Here is a 19,600-nt window from a genome sequence, read left to right as displayed (position 1 = left end):
TAAACCACTGTTATACCTGTCTGTATGTGTATGTGTATTCCACTAGGTACAGGTCTGGACATGCCTCGGCTGACTCCTCCCACTATTCCAGGTATATAAGTGACTACCTCCCAGTCCCTTAGTATTCTGGACGGGTCGACCACTCGAGACAAGACCTTCATTCTTTAGTTAATAAAAGCCTGGTTGTTACTCGCTTAACCTCAGTCTTTTGAGTAATTGATGGCGCATCACCCATATGTTGTCATAAAGTGTAATATCTTTTTTCAAAAGTGCCCCTTATTGGACAGATCTGAGCGCACCTTGAGAAGTGTCTTACTGAGTTCCAGTGATTGTTCAGTCATAACTTGGGCCCCCCCTCCCCCCTCCTATAGTGATGAGTGTGCATGGAATGGCTTGGACATTAAAGGGATGCTTCACGGTGCTGGTGTGGGATGGTGTCAACCTGGCACATGTGGCAGCCAGGGTTTACAGCATCAAGTGAAGAAAATCTGGCCATGTTGATACATTCGCTGGCCTCCCAGGCAGCAATTTTGTCAGGGTCTGATGCCCTGTGTCCAGTGCAGCATCAGGTGGGTGAGGAGGAGGTTGGCACTCCTGGTGCTGGTGTTGTGGCGCTGCCGCGGCTGCTCTTCCTCCGAATCTGATGACCAGGATGAGAGGATGTAAATGGTTCCATCCCGTTATGTACTATAGATTTCAGTTGAGGCAAGAAGTTTACAAGCACACACTCAGTGGCCTGAAATGATCCCAATCAGGTAACGCTGCAGATGGGCGTCAGCTTGAACAGTCACAAGGTCAGTAGATTTGCAAAATCTTATCGCAAACCTCCAACAAAGTTGTTGCATTTGAATGTCAGCCATGTTACAGGAGCGTTTTAAAGTGCTGCACCAATGAGTACAAATCAGGTCCTCGAGAAACTCGTCTCCTTGCAGCTGGTGTGTTTCTGATAAGAAGGGAAACAGGAGCCAGAAGCACGAAAATGGGAAACCACTATCAAAATAGGATTAGCAAGGCAGTTAACAGGCTCTTAACTGCCTTAACTACCTGTCCTATCGGTTCCCATTAAGTCAGTTTGGGAGCAGCTGACCCAACACTCACAAAAATCGGGCGGGGGAGAGATGGGTGTCTGAAGCCATTTTCCCCCGATTTTCGCTGCCAACCCGCCTCCTCAGGGCTATTAAAAATCGAGCCCCAAGATTCAGACAGTTCTTTGATCACCTCCAGACTTGACTATTCCAATGCTCTCTTGGCAGCTGCCCAGCCGCCACTCTCGATAAACTTGAGTGCATCTAAAACCCTGCTGCCCGTATCCTAACCAGCACCAAGACCTGCTCATCCATCACCTCGGTTCACCTCAAATTAAAATTCTCATCCTAGTGTTCAAATCCCTTCATATCCTCAGCTTTCTTCCAGCCCTACAACCCTCCAAGAATTTGGCATTCTTCCAAATTTGGCCTCTTATGCATTCTCAACTTCCTCTGCCCCATTATTGGTTGCATTGCCTTCAGCCATCTAGGCCCCAATCTCTGAAATTTCCTCCCTAAACCTCTCCGCCTCTACCGCTCTCTCCTCCTCTAAGCCTCTCTTTGTCCAAGCCTTTTCATCACCTCTTAATATCATCTTCTTTGGCTTGGTGTCAATTTTTATTATGCTTCTGTGAAACACCTTGGGACAAAATTTCCTATGTTAAAGGCACTATATAAATGTTGTAAATACCCCCAAAACAGTTGCCAGGATTTTGAGGATTTGAATAACTGGCTGTCATACATATAATTTACCAAATCACAGTCGGTTTGTTGAAAAACAGCTTGGTTCCTCCCTCAAGCTTTGTAAACAACTGACAAAACTTGTAACATTTGTATCGAGTTCACACACACAAACATTTTCAAGAACACCCAAGAAATAAATTCCATATATGCAGTACTCACTTTTACGATTGCTACACCAGTGTACAGCTTATTGCACACACTGTAAAGGTTTGGATTCAGTACTTCATAATGTGCTAATTGAAACATCAAACAAGATGGGGCAGGTCAATAAAAAGAATCTGCTTTGATAAATGAAACGTTCCCAGCTTGAATGAACACATGTTTAAAAAGGCAGCAACATGCTGAATTGTTATTAGGTGGGGAACAAAAATTTAGCAGTGGTTGCCCCCAAACACCTTTCATTCTTCAATATGAACAAAAATCTAGAAAATTAATTTGGAAAACACGAAAGATATTCAGTTACTGCTTTTGCCAAAGTAGGACTGTACTGCACTCACACTGGTTTATTGGAAAGATACTTATAACTGAGAATGTGGTCATAAGATCTGATTGCACAACAAATGATTTCCACACAGTGAGCTATGGAAAAGAAGCCACAATATTCGAGGTGCAGACTGTGGCACCACACAAATGACATAAAAGATGAGCCTAAACTGACACACATTGGCCCTGAATTTCCGATCGGCGGCTTCGAATTTACGAACCTACCTGCTGGTCCCGGAGATACGGAGGCTTCCAATCCTGGGCCTCTCCTCTTGGAAATGCACAGAAGCCTATGTATCCCAGGGGTGTATGCGGTTTGCAAGCACCCCTGGGATCACGTGGGCCAGCTCAACCAATGGAAGAAGGGAATCCCCCTTCATACTTTCGACAGTTCCGTACACACGGAACTGTCAAAAGTATGGATGGGGATGACTACAAAAATGCACCAACACACTGAAATAAATATGAAAAACTATAACATATTTAATTAATTTTATATATGTAAAACAATAATTTAATTTTTTGAAGTTATTTTATGTTTTAACAGGGCTTAATATAAACTTACCTTATTGGACAGGGTTTTTAATTTATGACTGATAAAATCTTATTTTTCTATTTTTTTTTTCAACTCTTATGCTGGTAAAAGCAGGCCTTACATCTGCTTTTACCAGGCGCAAGAATTCGATGGTCTTTCAGCAGGCAGAGGTTGAGCAAATAGCGCAACTCTCCACCCTCCGAGGCACTTCTCTTGGGCATACCGGCTTTCAGCGCATGCGCTTCGCGTGCCGAAACCTGAAACTTGCGCGGCCCCTATGGGCGCGTACGCCCCTCGTACGCACCCGTAGGGGTCGCAAAATATGGGCCATTATGCAGTGCATACAAAAGGCTTACATTGCTTCTGTGTCACAATGCTTGACAAGTCTCTTTTATAGGACTTGTGCATCCTTTTGGTCAAGTTCTAGTCACTGCATTCACCAACAGCTGTTTAAGCTTGTGTTTGGGGAAAAGTCCTGTCTCCCTGGTATGACTAGTTGTATTTTATCAGCTCACACACTAAATGCTTGGGGGGGGGGGGGGAAGTAATTCAGAACAGGATAAAACTAATCCTGAACTAACAAAAGTATTAAAATGCAATTTTATTTGGAAGGAAAAAAAATACTCCTCCATTTTGAATAAAAAAAGACTTAGCAGAATTTGAAGGTTATTCTAAAAGCTTCAATTTTCTTACCACTATGGAGACCACAAGTCAGGTCTCCCACCTTGTGTCGTTACCAATGGGGAGATGAGTCCCAGAGCAGTTTCACAAGAACAATGAAGACCACATCTTCAAACTGGCCAGACAGCTGCTCTGGAGCCATTAAACCCCATCAGCTGGATTGCAGAGTTCCCAGCTGATAACTGTTTCCTTGGTTTCAGAGGCTCTCAGTTTGAAGTTATGGCCCTTGCTATTTCCAAAAGAGCAAGTCCAAGATCCAGGTGCATGCTCCCCTTCAGTGACACCAGCCTAGCAGGGATGGAGATCAGACTTGTCAGCCTGCACAGCAGTGAGAACATTTCAATTTTTACTAAAGCATTAAAATATTTTCTTGTACAAAGTGGGCATGTAGTTTGAAGCAAAACTCCTCACTTTATTCTTTCTCTAAAATCTTCTAACTCTACCTATTTAAAAAAAAAACTTCTCTATTCCTCCCCACCCCCTAATGCTTATTACACCCATTTCGGAGATGAGAGCTACTTTCCAAAAAAAAAAGCATTTGATTGGCTGAAAACCAGCCTTTGGAGATGGTTTCAACCAATTATATGACAAAGAACTAGAGGTTGATATGGTCGCATTGATGCAACACGTTCAGTGTTTGTTGCAGCAAACAGGAAGAGGCAGTCATCGAATAAATAAACTCATCTGAAGTAAACCAAGGGTTAAATCTGAATGTGGCATTAATGCTCTATGGGAAACAATTCAGGCTCCTTTTAGGAAAATTAGTGTACAGTATAGAACTACTTGGACCCAATTACTGACCCCAAACAGTATGCAGGGTCTTATGAACTTAATAATCCTTATAATGCAGTGAACTGTAATTGGATTGAAACGTCAGTCTATTGAGATTTCAAATTTACATTAAAAATAGTATCCAGGTACAGTATTATGCAATCCAGCTGTAGTGCTTCTGCTTTGTAAAAGCACTGAATGCAATTCCACAAGACAAAATCCAGGCACACTCCCTCAAGAATAAGTGTGTTAAGAATTTTGTGAGGAATTGTAACAATGACTAAGACTTGATGGCTACAAATCATTAAACAGGTCCTGAGCAAAGGGCATACCTTTGACTTTAAAAATGCCACATCGTTAACCTAGTTCACAGATCGAAGAGGTAGTAGAACCTCTGTGGGTGGTTCATATTTTCTCCTGCTTCACAGTGCTGCAAAAAGTATGCGGCATGAGAACAACCAAAATAGCAAAAATTCTGTATTTGCTTTCAAATGCAAGACCACTTCAGGGAGCAACGTTGTCACTATTCTAATAAGCATATACATCTGACATGCACATTAACCCACCATCATGCTCAACAGCCTTCAAAACAAGCCACCAAGACATCCAGAGGCATTGATTCAGTTTTCAGATATGGGGTGCACACTCTTTCCTGATGGGGACACTCCCCACTTACCAAAGTGCAAACAGCACAACAGCCAAGGCTCAAGTATTCCAAGCTACAGCTACAGCTAAAATAGTACAGATCAGCACAAAAAAAGCTTCCTGCTGGTTGTCCAATTAGGACCAGCTACATGTTGGAGCACTGGCATGCTGACAATACCTCGAGCCAATTGGAAAGAATCCAGCAACAGGTCTACCCTACCAGCTCCCAGTAAAGAAATTGGCTGGCTGCTCAATCCAACCAACAATTCGCTGGAGTACTGCAGACCAGTCACCTCAGGTATCAGATTAGCAAACCTCCCAGAGGATTGGCTCAGTTCCAATCTTGCATCATCAGGCACATCTTAATTCCAAGACGACCAGGTTTACCTCCCTTATGCCCTTCTCTCTCACCCACTCAGTATCACAAATTGGGAATGAGATAACTGACAAGAGCAGATTTCAGCCACTGACAGGTGGCCTCCTCAAGCAGCACAACACCATAAAATGAGGTAGTAAGAATGGTGAGAGGGGGAAATCAAGGAATTATAGACCAGTTAGCCTAAAATCTGTTGTCGAAAAATTGCTAGTCTATAATTAAGGAGGGTAATTGAACAAGTTGAAAATTTTCAGCTGATCTGAGGGAGCCAGCATGGATTTGTAAAGGTAGGTCATGCCTGACAAACCTGATTGAGTTTTTTGCAGAGGTGACTAAAGTAGTGGACAGGGGAATGTTATTTACATGGAATTCCAGAAGGCATTTGATAAAATCCCTCATTAGAGACTGTTAACTAAAGTTGAAGCCCATGGAATTGAAGGAAAATTATTGACCTGGTTAGGAAATTGGCTGAGCGGCAGGAGACAGAGAGTAGGGATAATGGGCAGCTACTCAAATTGGCAGGATGTGACTAGTGGTGTCCCACAAGGATGTGTTGGGGCCTCAACTATTCACAGTATTTATTAACAACTTAGATAATGGCATAGAAAGCCACATATCCAAATTTGCAGATGACACAAAGATAGGCGGCATTGTAAGCAGTGTAGATGGAAGCACAAAATTGCAGGGCTATTGATGGATTAAGCAAATGGGCAAAACTGTGGCAAATGGATTTCAACGTAAAGAAAGAAAGAAAGAAAGAAAGACTTGCATTTATATAGCGCCTTTCACGACCACCAAATGTCTCAAAGTGCTTTACAGCCAATGAAGTACTTTTTGGAAGTGTAGTCACTGTTGTAATGTGGGAAACGCGGCAGCCAATTTACGTACAGCAAGCTCCCACAAACAGCGATGTGATAATGACCAGATAATCTGTTTTAGTGATGTTGATCGAGGGATAAATATTGGCCAGGACACCAGGGATAACTCCCCTGCTCCTCTTCGAAATAGTGCCATGGGATCTTTTACGTCCACCTGAGAGGACAGACGGGGCCTCGGTTTAGCATCTAATCCGAAAGACAGCACCTCCGACAGTGCAGCACTCCCTCAGTACTGCACTGGAGTATCAGCCCAGATTTATGTGCTCAAGTCCCTGGAGTGGGACTTGAACCCACAACCTTCTGACTCAGAGGCAAGTGGGCTACCAACTGAGCCACATCTGACACATGTAGGCAAATGTAAGGACATCCACTTTGGACCCAAAAAGAATAGAACAGGGTACTTTCTAAATGGTGAAAAGCTAAACAGTGGCGGTCCAAAGAGATTTAGGCGTCCAGACTAATAGATCATTAAAATGGCATGAACTGGTACAGAAAATAATCAAAGAGGCTAATAGAATGCCAGCCTTTATATCTAGAGGACTAGAATACAAGGGGGTAGAAGTTATGCTGCAGCTATACAAAGCCCTGGTTAGACCACACCTGGAGTACTGAGTGTAGTTCTGGGCACCACACCTGAGGAGGGATATATTGGCCTTGGAGGGAGTGCAGCGTCGGTTTACCAGAATGACATCCGGACTTCAAGGGTTAAATTACAAGGAGAGATTGGATTCCCTAGAATTTAGAAGGTTATGGGGTGATGTGATCGAAGTTTTCAAGATATTAAGGGGAACAGATAGGGTAGAGAGAGAGAGAAACTATTTCTGCTGGTTGGGGATTCTAGGACTAGGGAGCATAGTCTAAAAATTAGAGCCAGACCTTTCAGGAGTGAAATTAGGAAACACTTCTACACACAAAGGGTGGTAGACGTTTGGAACTCTCTTCCGCAAATGGCAATTGACGTTAGATCAATTGTTAATTTTAAATTGGAGATTGATAGATTTTTGTGAACCAAAGGTATTAAGGGATATGGGGCAAAAAACAGGTATATGAAGTTAAGTCACAGATCAGCCATGGCCTCATGGAATGGCGGAATAGACTCGAGGAGCTAACTGGCCTACTCCTGTTCATATCCTCCTAACTACAGCACAAATACACAGCATACCCCACTGAATGACGAATCAGCCAGCTCGGAAAGCTTCAGCAGCAGCGGTTTGCCTTTCTGTAATTGAATCATGGTGGGTCCCAAACTCTGGGCATACAAACGGACATTTTCATACCCAGCCTTCAGGTAACTACCACCTCAAGTCAGTTTCCTAGTCAACCTGGTAGAAGTATCTAAACAGGACAGCTTGCAACAAGCCAGTCATCTAGATGTTCTAGACATCCAAGTTAAAAGCTACATACCAAGCTTGTGTGTCTTTAACTTCTTAATAAATGTCTTCCCAAGATCATGACTGAGAAGAGACTTTAGTCAACAGAAAGACAATTTAGAAGTATCTTTCTGTAATTGTATAGCCTTACAGATCCACGGATCTCCCTACTGGCTTTCTTGGCATCAAAATATTTTACCATAAATTGATCTTTGTGGCAGCTCTCGATTGCGTGCAAAATAATCACTTCCCTGTGTAGTATGTGACATTTATTTCATGGAATAGTACAAAGAATAGTACAGCACAGAAGGAGGCCATTCAGCCCATTGAGTCTGCACCAAGTTTAAACACCAACTTCAGAATTGGTTGATTACAAATGGCTTTTAAAAAAAAATTAGTTTTTACATAAAAGCAAAAAAAACTAAATAATGGAAATATGAGACAAAAGTCAGAATAAAACTTCTGTTCTTTCCTGCTGAGTATTTCAGGCATTTACTGGTTTTGTTTTTAACATGCAATTCCTAGTTATAGAATCATAGAAATTTACAGCACAGTAGGAGGCCATTTGGCCGAGTCTGTGCCGGCTGAAAGAGCAATGCAGCCTAATCCCACTTTCCAGCTCTCGGTCCGTAGCCTTGTAGGTTGCAGCACTTCAAGTGCACATCAAAGTACTTTTTAAATGCGATGAGGGTTTCTGCCTCTATCACCCTTTCAGGCAATGAGTTCCAGACCCCCACCACCCTTTGGGTGAAAAAAGTTCTCTTCAACTCCCCTCTAATCCTTCAAATCTATGCCCCCTGGTTATTGGCCTCTCTGCTAAGGGAAACAGGTCCTTCCTATCCACTCTATCTAGGCCCCTCAATTTAATCTTCCCTCAGCCTCCTCTGTTCCAAACGAAAACAACCCCAGCCTATCCAATCTTTCCTCATAGCTAAAATTCTCCAGTCCTGGCAACATCCTCATCAATCTCCTCTGTAGCCTCTCTAGTGCAATCACATCTTTCCTGTAATGTGCACTCCTAGGTCCCTCTACACTTCAGTATCCTACCATTTATTGTGTATTCCCTTGCCTTGTTAGCCCTCCCCAAATGTATTACCTCACACTTCTCTGGATTGAATTCCATTTGCCACTTTTCTGCCCACCTGACCAGTCCATTGATATCTTCCTGCAGCCTACAGCTTTCTTCTTCACTATCAACCACATGGTCAATTTTTGTCTCATCTGTAAACTTCTTAATCATGCCCCCTACATTGAAGTCTAAATCATTGATATATATCACAAAAAGCAAAAGGAGTTGGTGTTCTACCTCAAGTGTTTATTTTCCAATAATAAATTCCACATGAACCTAGATACATCACAATTCTTAAAGGTGACTGTGACCGTGGTAAACTATCCCTCCTCGACCGCTCGGCAGCCTTTGACACTGTTGACCACTCCATTCTCCTCCAACACCTCTCCTCCATCATCCAAGCTGGGTGGGACTGCACTCATCTGGTTCCACTCATATCTATCCAGTCGTAACCAGAGAATCACCTACAATGGCTTCTCTTCCAGCTCCGTGACCTCTGGAGTCCCCCAAGGATCTATCCTTGGCCACCTCCTATTTCTCATCTACATGCTGCCCCTCAGCGACATCATCCGAAAATAACACTAGGTTCTACATGCACACATGACACCCAGCTCTACCTCACCACCGCCTCTCGACCCCTCCACGGTCTCCAAATTGTCAGACCACTTGACTGACATCCAGTGCTGGGTGAGCAGAAATTTCCTCCAACTAAATATTAGGAATACTGAAGCCATTGTCTTCGGTCCCCGCCACAAACGCTGTTCCCTAGCCACTGACTCCATCCCTCTCTCTGGCAACTGTCTGAGGCTGAACCACACTGTTCGCAACCTTGGTGTCATATTTGACCCAGAGATGAACTTCCAACCACATATCCACGCATCACCAAGACCGCTTACTTTGTAATATCACCCAACACCACCCTGCCTCAGCTCATCTGCTGCTGAAACCCTCATTCATACTTTTGTTACCTCTAGATTTGACTATTCCAATGCTCTCCTAGCCACCCTCCCATCTTCCACCCTCCATAAACTCGAAGTCATCCAAAACTCTGCTGCCCGTATCCTAACACGTACCAAATCACATTCACCCATCACCCTTGTGCTCGCTGACTTACATTGGCTTCCTGTCTGGCAACGTCTCAATTTTAAAATTCTCATCCTTGTTTTCAAATCCCTCCATGGCCTCGCCCCCCCCCCCCCCATCTCTGTAACCTCCTCCAGCCCTACAACCCTTGGAGATCTCTGCGCTCCTCCAAATCTAGCCTCTTCCGCATCCCCGATTTAATTGCTCCACCAGTGGTGGCCGTGCTTTCAGCTGCCTGGGCACTAAACTCCGGAATTCTTAACCTAAACCTCTCCGCCTCTCTTTCTTTAAGATGCCCTTTTGACCAAGTTTTTGGTCATCTGTCCCAATATCTCCTTATGTTACTCAGTGTCAAATGTTTTTGATAAAGCTCCTATGAAGTGCCTTGGGATGTTTTACTACGTTAAAAGCACAATATAAATGTAAGTTGTTGTTGCTGCTGTTGTGAAATGAGTGCTTTCCTTTACTTTTGCATTGGGCCTGGTCTCCAGCCATAATCTATCCTACAAGCATAGTCCCATGCCTTCATAACAGAAACTTTACAGAACAATCTATAGTTGCTTTCAAACATAAAATACATGACAGTGATCACTTTACAGCTGCTTTAGACCAGTATAACTAAGGAAATGCTCACATCCATCATTACATACCTTGCACTGTGGGGGATGGAGGAAAGACGACAAGTATTAAGAGCTTTGTGCAATCCCATAGAGAACTACAAGGGCTGGTAGCAATCACAACTTTCTGATTACAACTGACCGATGAAACATTTTCAGGAGCCTGAAAACATTTCAGTAATCCCACAGAACAAGCCATGGTCTGAATCAGGCAAGGACTAAGTTGGTTCCTTTGATCACTGGTCTTCTCATTATTCTATTACTTTGGCAGCATTTCTCTTTTCTCCAGGACCATTTGATACATCTTTTTGTTGACATTTTGCTCATTGTATTCATCTATTTTGGGTTTTAGCTCTGTTGTACATTTCCTTTCCCTATAAAACAGCTTTGTCCTCCTTCAAAAAATAGGTTTTCTGTTCTTTTTAGCCCATTCATTGCTCTATCTGAATGCAGGTTCTGCTTGTCCCTTGATTCTTGCTTTCTTCATTATTCCATTTTCTATTGCTATTCTGAGTTTCCAACTTTGTCCTTTTCTTTCATTTACAAAATTTATTTCTAGATTTTCGTACAACAGTATACTAATGAATATCTATCTCAATGAGCTAAAAGCATCTCGTGAACAAAAATCTCTCATCTGGAAAGAGAAGGGCCTGCTCATGGTTTTATCAATTTGAATCGGCTGCTACTATTTTACTTATTTCAAAAACCATGCCAAATAACTTAAATAAATCTATGCATTAAATATCCTCAAACTGCCATGGCATGCTCGTGAGCAATATTGTCACACGCTGGCATTATGCTTCACTAAAAAAGAGATAACTCTGGAGAAGCCAGTTTCACACTGGTTGCAGCGCATCTGCAACTGTTGCATATCTGACTGTATAAATTCAAGTTTAATAAAACTCTGAGGCTTGTAGAACATGTATATGTGTGTTAGTAAAGACTCAACTGTTCCACTAGCTCAAGATGAAAAGCTGCACCATACCTGGTTGACTACAGATACAAAGCTGTTCTGACTACACTGGTGGTCAGCATTCACTGCTCTCAAAATGGTACATTTTTTTATGGGATCTGAGCAAAGCCAGCATTTATTGCCCATCCCTAGTTGCCCTTGAGAAGGTGGTGGTGAGCCGCCTTCTTGAACCACTGTAGCCCGTGTGGTGAAGGTACTCCCACAGTGCTGTTAGGGAGGGAATGCCAGGATTTTGACCCAGCGACAATGAAGGATCGGCGATATACTTCTAAGTCAGGATGGTGTGACTTGGAGGGGAATTTGGAGGTGGTGGCGTTCCCATGCGCCTGCTGCCCTTGTACTTCTCGGTGGAAGAGGTCGCGGGTCTGGGAGTTGCTGCAATGCATCTTGTAGATGGTACACACTGCAGCCACGGTACATCGGTGGTGGAGGGAGTGAATGTTTAAGTTGGTGGATGGGGTGCCAATCAAACGGCTGCTTTGTCCTGGATGGCGTCGAGCTTCGAGTGTTATTGCAGCTGCACTCATCCAGGCAAGTGGAGAGTATTCCATCACACTCCTTACTTGTGCCTTGTAGATGGTGGAAATGCTTTGGTGAGCCAGGAGAGGAGACACTCGCCACAGAATACCTAACCTCTGACCTGCTCTTGTTACCACAGTATTTACGTGGTTGGTCCAGTTAAGTTTCTGGTCAATGGTGACCCCCAGGATGTTGATGGTGGGGGATTTGCCGAATGTCAATGGTTAGATTCTTGTTTGTTGGAGATAGTCATTGCCTGGCACTTCTGTGGTGCGAATGTTACCTGCCATTTATCAGCCCAAACCTGAACGTCATCCAGATCTTGTTGCATGCGGGCATGGACTGTTTAATTATCTGAGGAGTTGTGAATAGCGCTGAACACTGCAGTCATCAGCGAACATCCCCATTTCTGACCTTATATTGGAGAGGGGCATTGATGAAGCAGCTGAAGGTGGTTAGGCCCAGGACACTGCCCTGAGGAACTCCTGCAGCGATGTCCTGGGGCTGTGATGATTGACCTTCAATCACCACAACCATCTTCCTTTGTGCTAGGTATGACTCCAGCCAGTCGCGTGTTTTCCCACTGATTCCCATTTATTTCAGTTTTACTAGGGCCCCTTGATGCCACACTCGGTCAAATGCTGCCTTGATGTCAAGGGCAGTCATTCTCATCTCACCTCAGGAATTCAGCTCATTTGTCCATGTTTGGACCAAGGCTGTAATGAGGTCGGGAGCTGAGTGGTCTTGGCGGAACCCAAACTGGGCATCAGTGAGCAGGCTATTGGTGAGTAAGTGCCGCTTGATAGCACTGTCGATGACACCTTCCATCACTTTGCTGGTGATTGAGAGTAGACTGATGGGGTGGTAATTGGCCGGGTTGGATTTGTCCTGCTTTTTGTGGACAGGACATACCTGGGTAGTTTTCCACATTGTCAGATAGATGCCAGTGTTGTAGCTGTACTGGAACAGCTTGGCTAGAGGTGCAGCTAGTTCTGGAGCACAAGTCTTCAGCACAATAGCCGGGATGTTGTTGGGGCCCATAGCCTTTGCTGTATCCAGTGTGCTCAGCCATTTCTTGATATCATGCGGAGTGAATCGAATTGGCTGAAGACTGGTTTCTGTGATGGTGGGGACCTCAGGAGTAGGTCGATATGGATCATCCACTCAGCACTTCTGGCTGAAGATGGTTGCAAACACAGCATTTGCAAAAGACAAAAGAAATTTTTAAAAACTGTACACATCCCCACTTCATACTGAAAGAAAATAGCAAGGGTGACTTATTCGGCATATAGAAGCACATGGCATTAAAGGTATGGCGGTAGCTTGGGTACGCAATTGGCTAAGGGATAGGAGGCAGAGAGTAGAGGTGAATGGATGTTTTTCTGACTGAAGAGAAGTATGCATTGGGGTTCCACAGGGCTTGGTAGTAGGACTATTGCTTGTCTTGTTATATATAAATGACCTGGATTGGATATAGGGAGTACAATTTTGAAGTTTGCTGACAGAAACTTGGCAACGTAGTAATGAGCATGATCGTAGCAGACTTCAGAAGGACATTGACTGGTGAAATGGGCAGACACATGGCAGATGCAATTTAATGCAGAGAAGTGTGAAGTGACATACTTTGGGAAAAACATGGAGAGGCAGTATAATCTAATTAGTACTTTTAGGGGGGGGGGCGGAAGAACAGAAGGAATTGGGGTGCATAATCAGGAATCTTTGATAGTGGCAGGGCAAGTTAATAAGGCAGCTAAGAAAGCATATGGGATACTTGGCTCTGCAAATAGGGGCATTGAATACAGAAACAAGGAAGTCATGCTAGACCTTTACAAATCACTAGTTAGGCCTCAGCTGGAATATTGTGTATAATTCTGGGCACCACACTTTTAGGAAAGATGTCAAGGCCCTGGAGAGGGTACAGAGGAGGGTTACCAGGATGATACCGGGGATGAGGGAGTTCAGTTATGTGGAGAGATTGGAGAAGCTGGGATTGTTCTCCTCAGAGCAGAGAAGGTAACCAGAGATCATAGATTTAAAATAATTAGCAAAACAACAAGAGGGACATTGGAGGAGAAATTTCTTTGCAGAGGGTTGTTAATATCTGGAATGCACTACCTGAAAGGGTGGTGAAATCAGATTCCATAGGAACGTTTAAAAGGCAATTGGACATGTGCTTGAAGAGGACTAATTTGCAGTGCTATGGGGAAAAGCTAGGGTGTGGGACTAAATTGGACAGCCCTTTCAAAGAGCCAGCACAGGCATGACAGGCCAAATGGCCTCCTATCTGTGCTGTAAGATTTTATGATTCTATGAAACATCAGACCAAAATAAAATGGAACCCTACAGAGCTAAAAGCAACAAGTTCAGCATAGAAATACATACTTGTACAATTATCCATGGCCAAAAGGTTTCCAAGTTCTGCTGTAATGGAACTAAGACCAGAAGAGATAACAATCACTGCCAACAACTAAAATATTGAGAAATGCCATCTCTGAAATAAGGAATTTTTCACTTGCTGCACAGAGAGCTCAAATTTTACACCATATCTAGCATGTGGCCAATATTTAGAATAAATGCCCCCTTTTTTAAACACCAACACACTTTAATCATTCTAGTGTTATATGGAACATAGTTGAGAAAAAGACAATTAAATATTTCTGTAATCCCAGAAGCAACATTTTCTAAATTTCAAATTTTGTCTGAAAACACTCGTGAATCATCTACATTAAATGGTGCTATATAAATGAAAGTTGTTGCTGCCTTCTGAAATTATTGAAAGTGTGCATTATTTTCACTATGTCAGAATTATTGGGAAAACACGAACATAATCCAGTACACAATTAGAGTTGTTTTAACAGTGCAAATGTCCCATTGAAGGATAAAGGAGAGACAAATTGCATTACCCATTTCTAAAATAATTATAGGGGGTTTTGTTGTTTTAATCAGTTCTCAAAAGATATCTAGAGTTTGGTGCTGCTACATATGTACAATAAGATTTTAATTCATATTTGATCAGAGTACAATTCAAGGATCACGTAAAGTGCCATTCTTACATTGATTAGGGCAAAGAGAGAAGTATACAAATCCAGCTAAAGAGAAACAGTTAACATCCCTTACTCCACAACAATTGTGCTGCAATGACAGCTGGAAAAAAATCTTACCAAGATTCATATTACTTTTGATACAGTAGGCCTCCTCATCCAAATAATGATATTCCAAACCTCAACATAGCAAAACACAGTAGGTTCAGTCATTTCTCGTTAAAAGCAAAATCACCTTACCTAGTAACACCCAATGGATCAGAAGTTTCTTCAGACTTCTCTACTGTAGGAACATGGGTTTTTGATGATCTCAACATTCCAGTGTCTTTAGAAGTCTCTTGGTTGAAGAAATCTCCAAAATCCCCTTCATCTTCTTGCAACTCATCTGTGGCATTTCTAGCTTTGAATTTCAAATCACCAAGGTCTTTAGTTTTTGCTCCTATTGAGGAAAAAAAGTTAACCAGAAATTTACTTTTTCTACAATAGACAAGCTAAATATAAAATAAATGCGAGCAATAGAAGAGAGTGTCTCATTTTATTTATAGCAGAAATTTTGTAAGAATTTCTTGAACATATCAAGAACCATATCCTACTCTACGCAAAACTAATGCACAGATCCAGCAAAGGAAGAGGAGAATAAAATTTAAACAGACACATTACACAATTTGTTCCAGTGTGTGAACTATTGTAGAAGCCCATTGCTTATTTCTTCAACTTGACTTCAGGCGGTGATGGTTTTACACTATAAACAGTGAGCTCCAAACTTTAACTCTTGCAATTTCCCAACCTCCAGTCCAAGCTATTCATTTCCCTCATATCCTAATTTAATGGGTCATATGCCACAGTAAAGTATTATTGATGCCAACAGCCCTCATATCTCACTCAAGTGAGCGTTCTTCAAAAAAGTGTGGCAGGACTGTGGGTATTAACAGGCTGGTCAACTGCAGGGCATGAGGCGAGAACAAACCCTCAGACCTGACGTTCGATTGAATTTTCTATCCCCTCATCCAACATCCACATGGGGACTTCCCAACAGAGATTACTGGATAGGAACAGAAACCCTGTCAGATCCCACTCCTTCCCAATTCAAAGGCATTGAGACCTATTGTAGCATTCCACCACCATTACCCCATCAGATATACTAACTCAGCAAAGAGCAGAGACTGAATTTGGGACCCTACTGGTGTACATGACATGCACTTATCCACTAAATCATCAGGGAAAAGCAGTTTAAGGTTCTAATCCTTCCTTCTGTTCCTTGAGCAATATTCTAATTGCGCCAGTCTTCTGGAGCCAACATCTTTCCAAACTGCTTAACTTGCATCCCTTTATAAGCCAGTTGCAAAACTTAATCACCACAATTCCCAAATTGCATTATCTACATCCCTTGCTCCTAGCACAGTTTGCTGTTTTATTTTCCAGTTGATTCATGGATTCAACAGATCTGGTCTCAGCCAGCAGCCAACCCACATCAGCAACAATGACCACCAAATGACAATTTCCTTTTGGGCAGTCCACACTTGCCCTAGCTACCCACACCATGCCCTCCACAAACAAACTGGCAGACCGCCAGACTTCATGTTAGAACCAGTTTACATCATTTAACCCCCAAAAATATTGAAGAAAAAAAATGATTGAGGAGAAGAGGCTATAAAACCAGATGCATAAATTGCCTTGATGGTCATGACTGAAAATAAACTATCCTCAATTTATATTTGAGGAGTTTATCAAATTGAGAATTCAACCCTCATAAAATAATGAATTTCTCTAGAAATATTCATCTCTTGCTGGCTGATCCACACTTGCATAATTGCCAAAGAAACCAGCCTCTACTAGTCTGTTCCAGTAACTAGAATGGCAATTCAAAATCTTGAAGTTGTACATAAAATATATACACACCAAAAATCTAGATTTTATGTTCCCCATTGACATCATATGCTTTTTAAGAGGATTCCCCATCAAAGGTATATACATTTATCAACCCTTCTTCTATTCCTTCTCTCTCCCCCCACCAAAAAAAAGTTAAAACTTTATATATACAATGTATTTCAGATGACAGACAGTCTTCAAATTCTGATCACAGACAATAATCTAACCAGTGTATATTTAATTGATGCTTTGGTTGCACCTTTGGCACCACTCCAGCATATTCTTCAAGCTCTTATACTGTCTCAGACAATTATAATGCCTGCAGTCTAGCTTCTCAAGCTACGAGAAGAGAGCCTGGAAATACGATCCAGTTTTCATGGAAAAATTCAGATAGCATGAGATCCAAATGCTCAATTTCTCCGCCCCCCCCCCCGCCCCCCCAAAGCTACTTGGGGTAAAACAAAGATCAGATAGTAAAATACTGTAAGGAGTCTCTGGCCTCAAGAGCAGCTACAAAAAGTCTATCTGCAAAGGTCCCAAACCTGGCTTCTTCAGTAGCTATACTGCTAGCCATTGCCATTCTTTTATTGTTTTAATGTACAGTACAGGAGTTGCCGGAACTGATCCAAAATATTTGACTGGAATCGCCATGCAAGAGTTAGTGCCTTATGGCCTAGAAATTCGGTGGGCTGCGCCACCAGTTACCGCCTAAAGAGGACACTCAGTGGCTTTAGCGCCACTGGCCACATCTCCCGTGATATTTAGCTGGGGCGCTAATGGCGGCGTTAGCCTGTTGCGCTGCGCCGCCACCGGTGTGCGCAGCGCCCCGCTACCGCCCCGATCTCGATATTCGGTAGCGCCCGCCTCTGTAGGTCTGTTCGCAAATCGCGCCCGGTTCACGATCGCGCTGGTGCAGGCCCCTCCTCCTTAAGAATGGGAGGAAGGCCTGCAGTACCGCAGCGTGTCGTGCCGCAGCGTGTGGCGCTGCAGCACGTTGCACTGCGATATTCAGTTTCAGCGCCCTAAGAGGGACGCGGAGCGCCTCGAGCCTCGCCCAGTGTCCCTCTTGGGGCGTTCAAGCTGAATTTCTGGCGGTCGCAACTGCTCCAATCGCTGCGCTAAATCCGGCGCCCAGGCGAGCTTGGCGCCCCGTTTGCGGCTCCACTGAATTTCTCCCCCTATATGTTTTACATTAAATTTGGTTCTCTTTTCCAAACTTCATTTTGCTGGGGAGTTGGACGATCTTAATTAAGCTCAACTATATGGCCGGAACAGTAGAGTACAATTCAGAGGAAATTCTGCTAAATCTCTTGTATAGTGCTCACTCCCTTCCCTATCCCAACCATCATTGCTATGTTTCTTCAAAATACCTCGCAAATTTCTTCCCAAGTCTGAAATACTTACCTAAAAAGTCCAACAACTCAGGACTTGATGCTAGGGTTGTGTCCTTGGCAATAAATCTGAAGATTTCATCAAAAACCACTCTTCTTTCTTTTATATCAGTCTCCCCTACAAATAAAACTTTTCTAGGCATGGAGGGCACATTTGCCTTTGGATATTGAGTGTTCAGCTTTTGACACAAATCATCAATCTCACTGTACTTCTTGGATACCTGAAACAAAAAGAAAAAGATGAATTTTTTTTGATACTTAACTTTTCAAACATCAACTTTTTAAAAATGTGTTTACGGGAAGTAGGCATCGCTGGAAATGCCAGCATTTATTGCCCATCCCTAATTGCCCTTGAGAAGGTGGTGGTGAGCTGCCTTTTACAAAGCTAGGTGGGAATGTATGTTGTGAGGAGGATGCAAAGAGGTTTCAAGGGGATATAGACAGGCTAAATGAGTGGGCAAGAACATGGCAAATGGAATATAATGTGGAAAAATGTGAAGTTATCCACTGTGGTAGGAAAAATAGAAAAGCAGAGTATTTTTTAAATGGTGAGAGATTGGGAAATGTTGGTGTCCAGAGGGAGCTGGGTGTCCGTGTACATGAATCACTGAAAATTAACATGCAGGTACAGCAAGCAAATGGCATGTTAGCTTTTATTACAAGGGGATTTGTATAGGAGTAAAGATGTCTTACTGCAGTTATACAGGGCCCTGGCAAGACCACATCTGGAGTATTGTGTACAGTTTTGGTCTCCTTATCTAAGGAAGGATATACTTGTCATGGAGAGTGCAATGAAGGTTAACCAGACTGGGATGGGGGGGGGATTGTCCTATGAGGAGAAATTGAGTAGACTAGGCCTATATTCTCTGGAGTTTAGAAGAATGAAACACAAAATTCTTACATGGCTCGACAGGGTAGATGCAGGGAGGCTGTTTTCCCCTGGCTGGGGAGTCAGAGTCTCAGAATAAGGAGGCGGCCATTTAGGACTGAGGTGGAGATATTTCTTCACTCCGAGGGTGGGGAATCTTTGGAATTCTCTACTCCAGGTAATTTGGCAGCTCAGTCGTTGAGTATATTCAAGACAGAGATCGATAGATTTTTGGATATTAAGGGAATCAAGGGATATGGGGATAATGCAGGAAAGTGGAAATGAGGTAGGAGATCAGTCATTATCTTATTGAATGGCGGCGCAGGCTCAAGGGGCTGAATGGCCTACTCCTGCTCAGATTTCTTATGTTCTTCTGGAACCGCTGCAGTCCGTGTGGTGAAGGTACTCCCACAGTGCTGTTAGGGAGGGAGTTCCAGGATTTTGACCCAGCGACGATGAAGGAATGGCAATATAGTTCGAAGTCAAGATGGTGTGTGACTTGGAGTAAGCAATTAACTGACATATAACCTTAATCCTGCTATGTATAGAGAGACATTACTTTCAATTCTATATATATGATAATTATAAAAGGATTGGGTTACCACCAGATTTCTGATTTTCCCCCACATATCTGCTCATTAATCGTAGAAATGGCGACTGGT

General features: G+C 43.0%; 1 protein-coding gene across 1 annotated transcript in view; it reads right to left on the bottom strand.

Moving 5' to 3' along the window:
• hs1bp3 (HCLS1 binding protein 3) overlaps positions 1-19,600 on the bottom strand; it is a 151,204-nt gene that overhangs the window by 80,468 nt on the left and 51,136 nt on the right. Inside the window, exons 3-4 of the mRNA XM_085996833.1 lie at positions 18,084-18,291; positions 15,051-15,249 (exon numbers count right to left, since the gene is read on the bottom strand). Coding sequence (XP_085852959.1) covers positions 15,051-15,249; positions 18,084-18,291 — 407 coding nt within the window. The remainder of the gene's footprint in view (positions 1-15,050; positions 15,250-18,083; positions 18,292-19,600) is intronic.

The sequence above is a fragment of the Somniosus microcephalus genome, chromosome 9 (assembly GCF_052327205.1).
Source record: "Somniosus microcephalus isolate GS21.2 chromosome 9, FLI_Smic_1.0, whole genome shotgun sequence".
In the NCBI taxonomy this organism is placed as follows: domain Eukaryota; kingdom Metazoa; phylum Chordata; class Chondrichthyes; order Squaliformes; family Somniosidae; genus Somniosus; species Somniosus microcephalus.
Note: the sequence above shows the minus strand (reverse complement) of the source record. Positions and strands in the feature narration are given on the sequence as shown.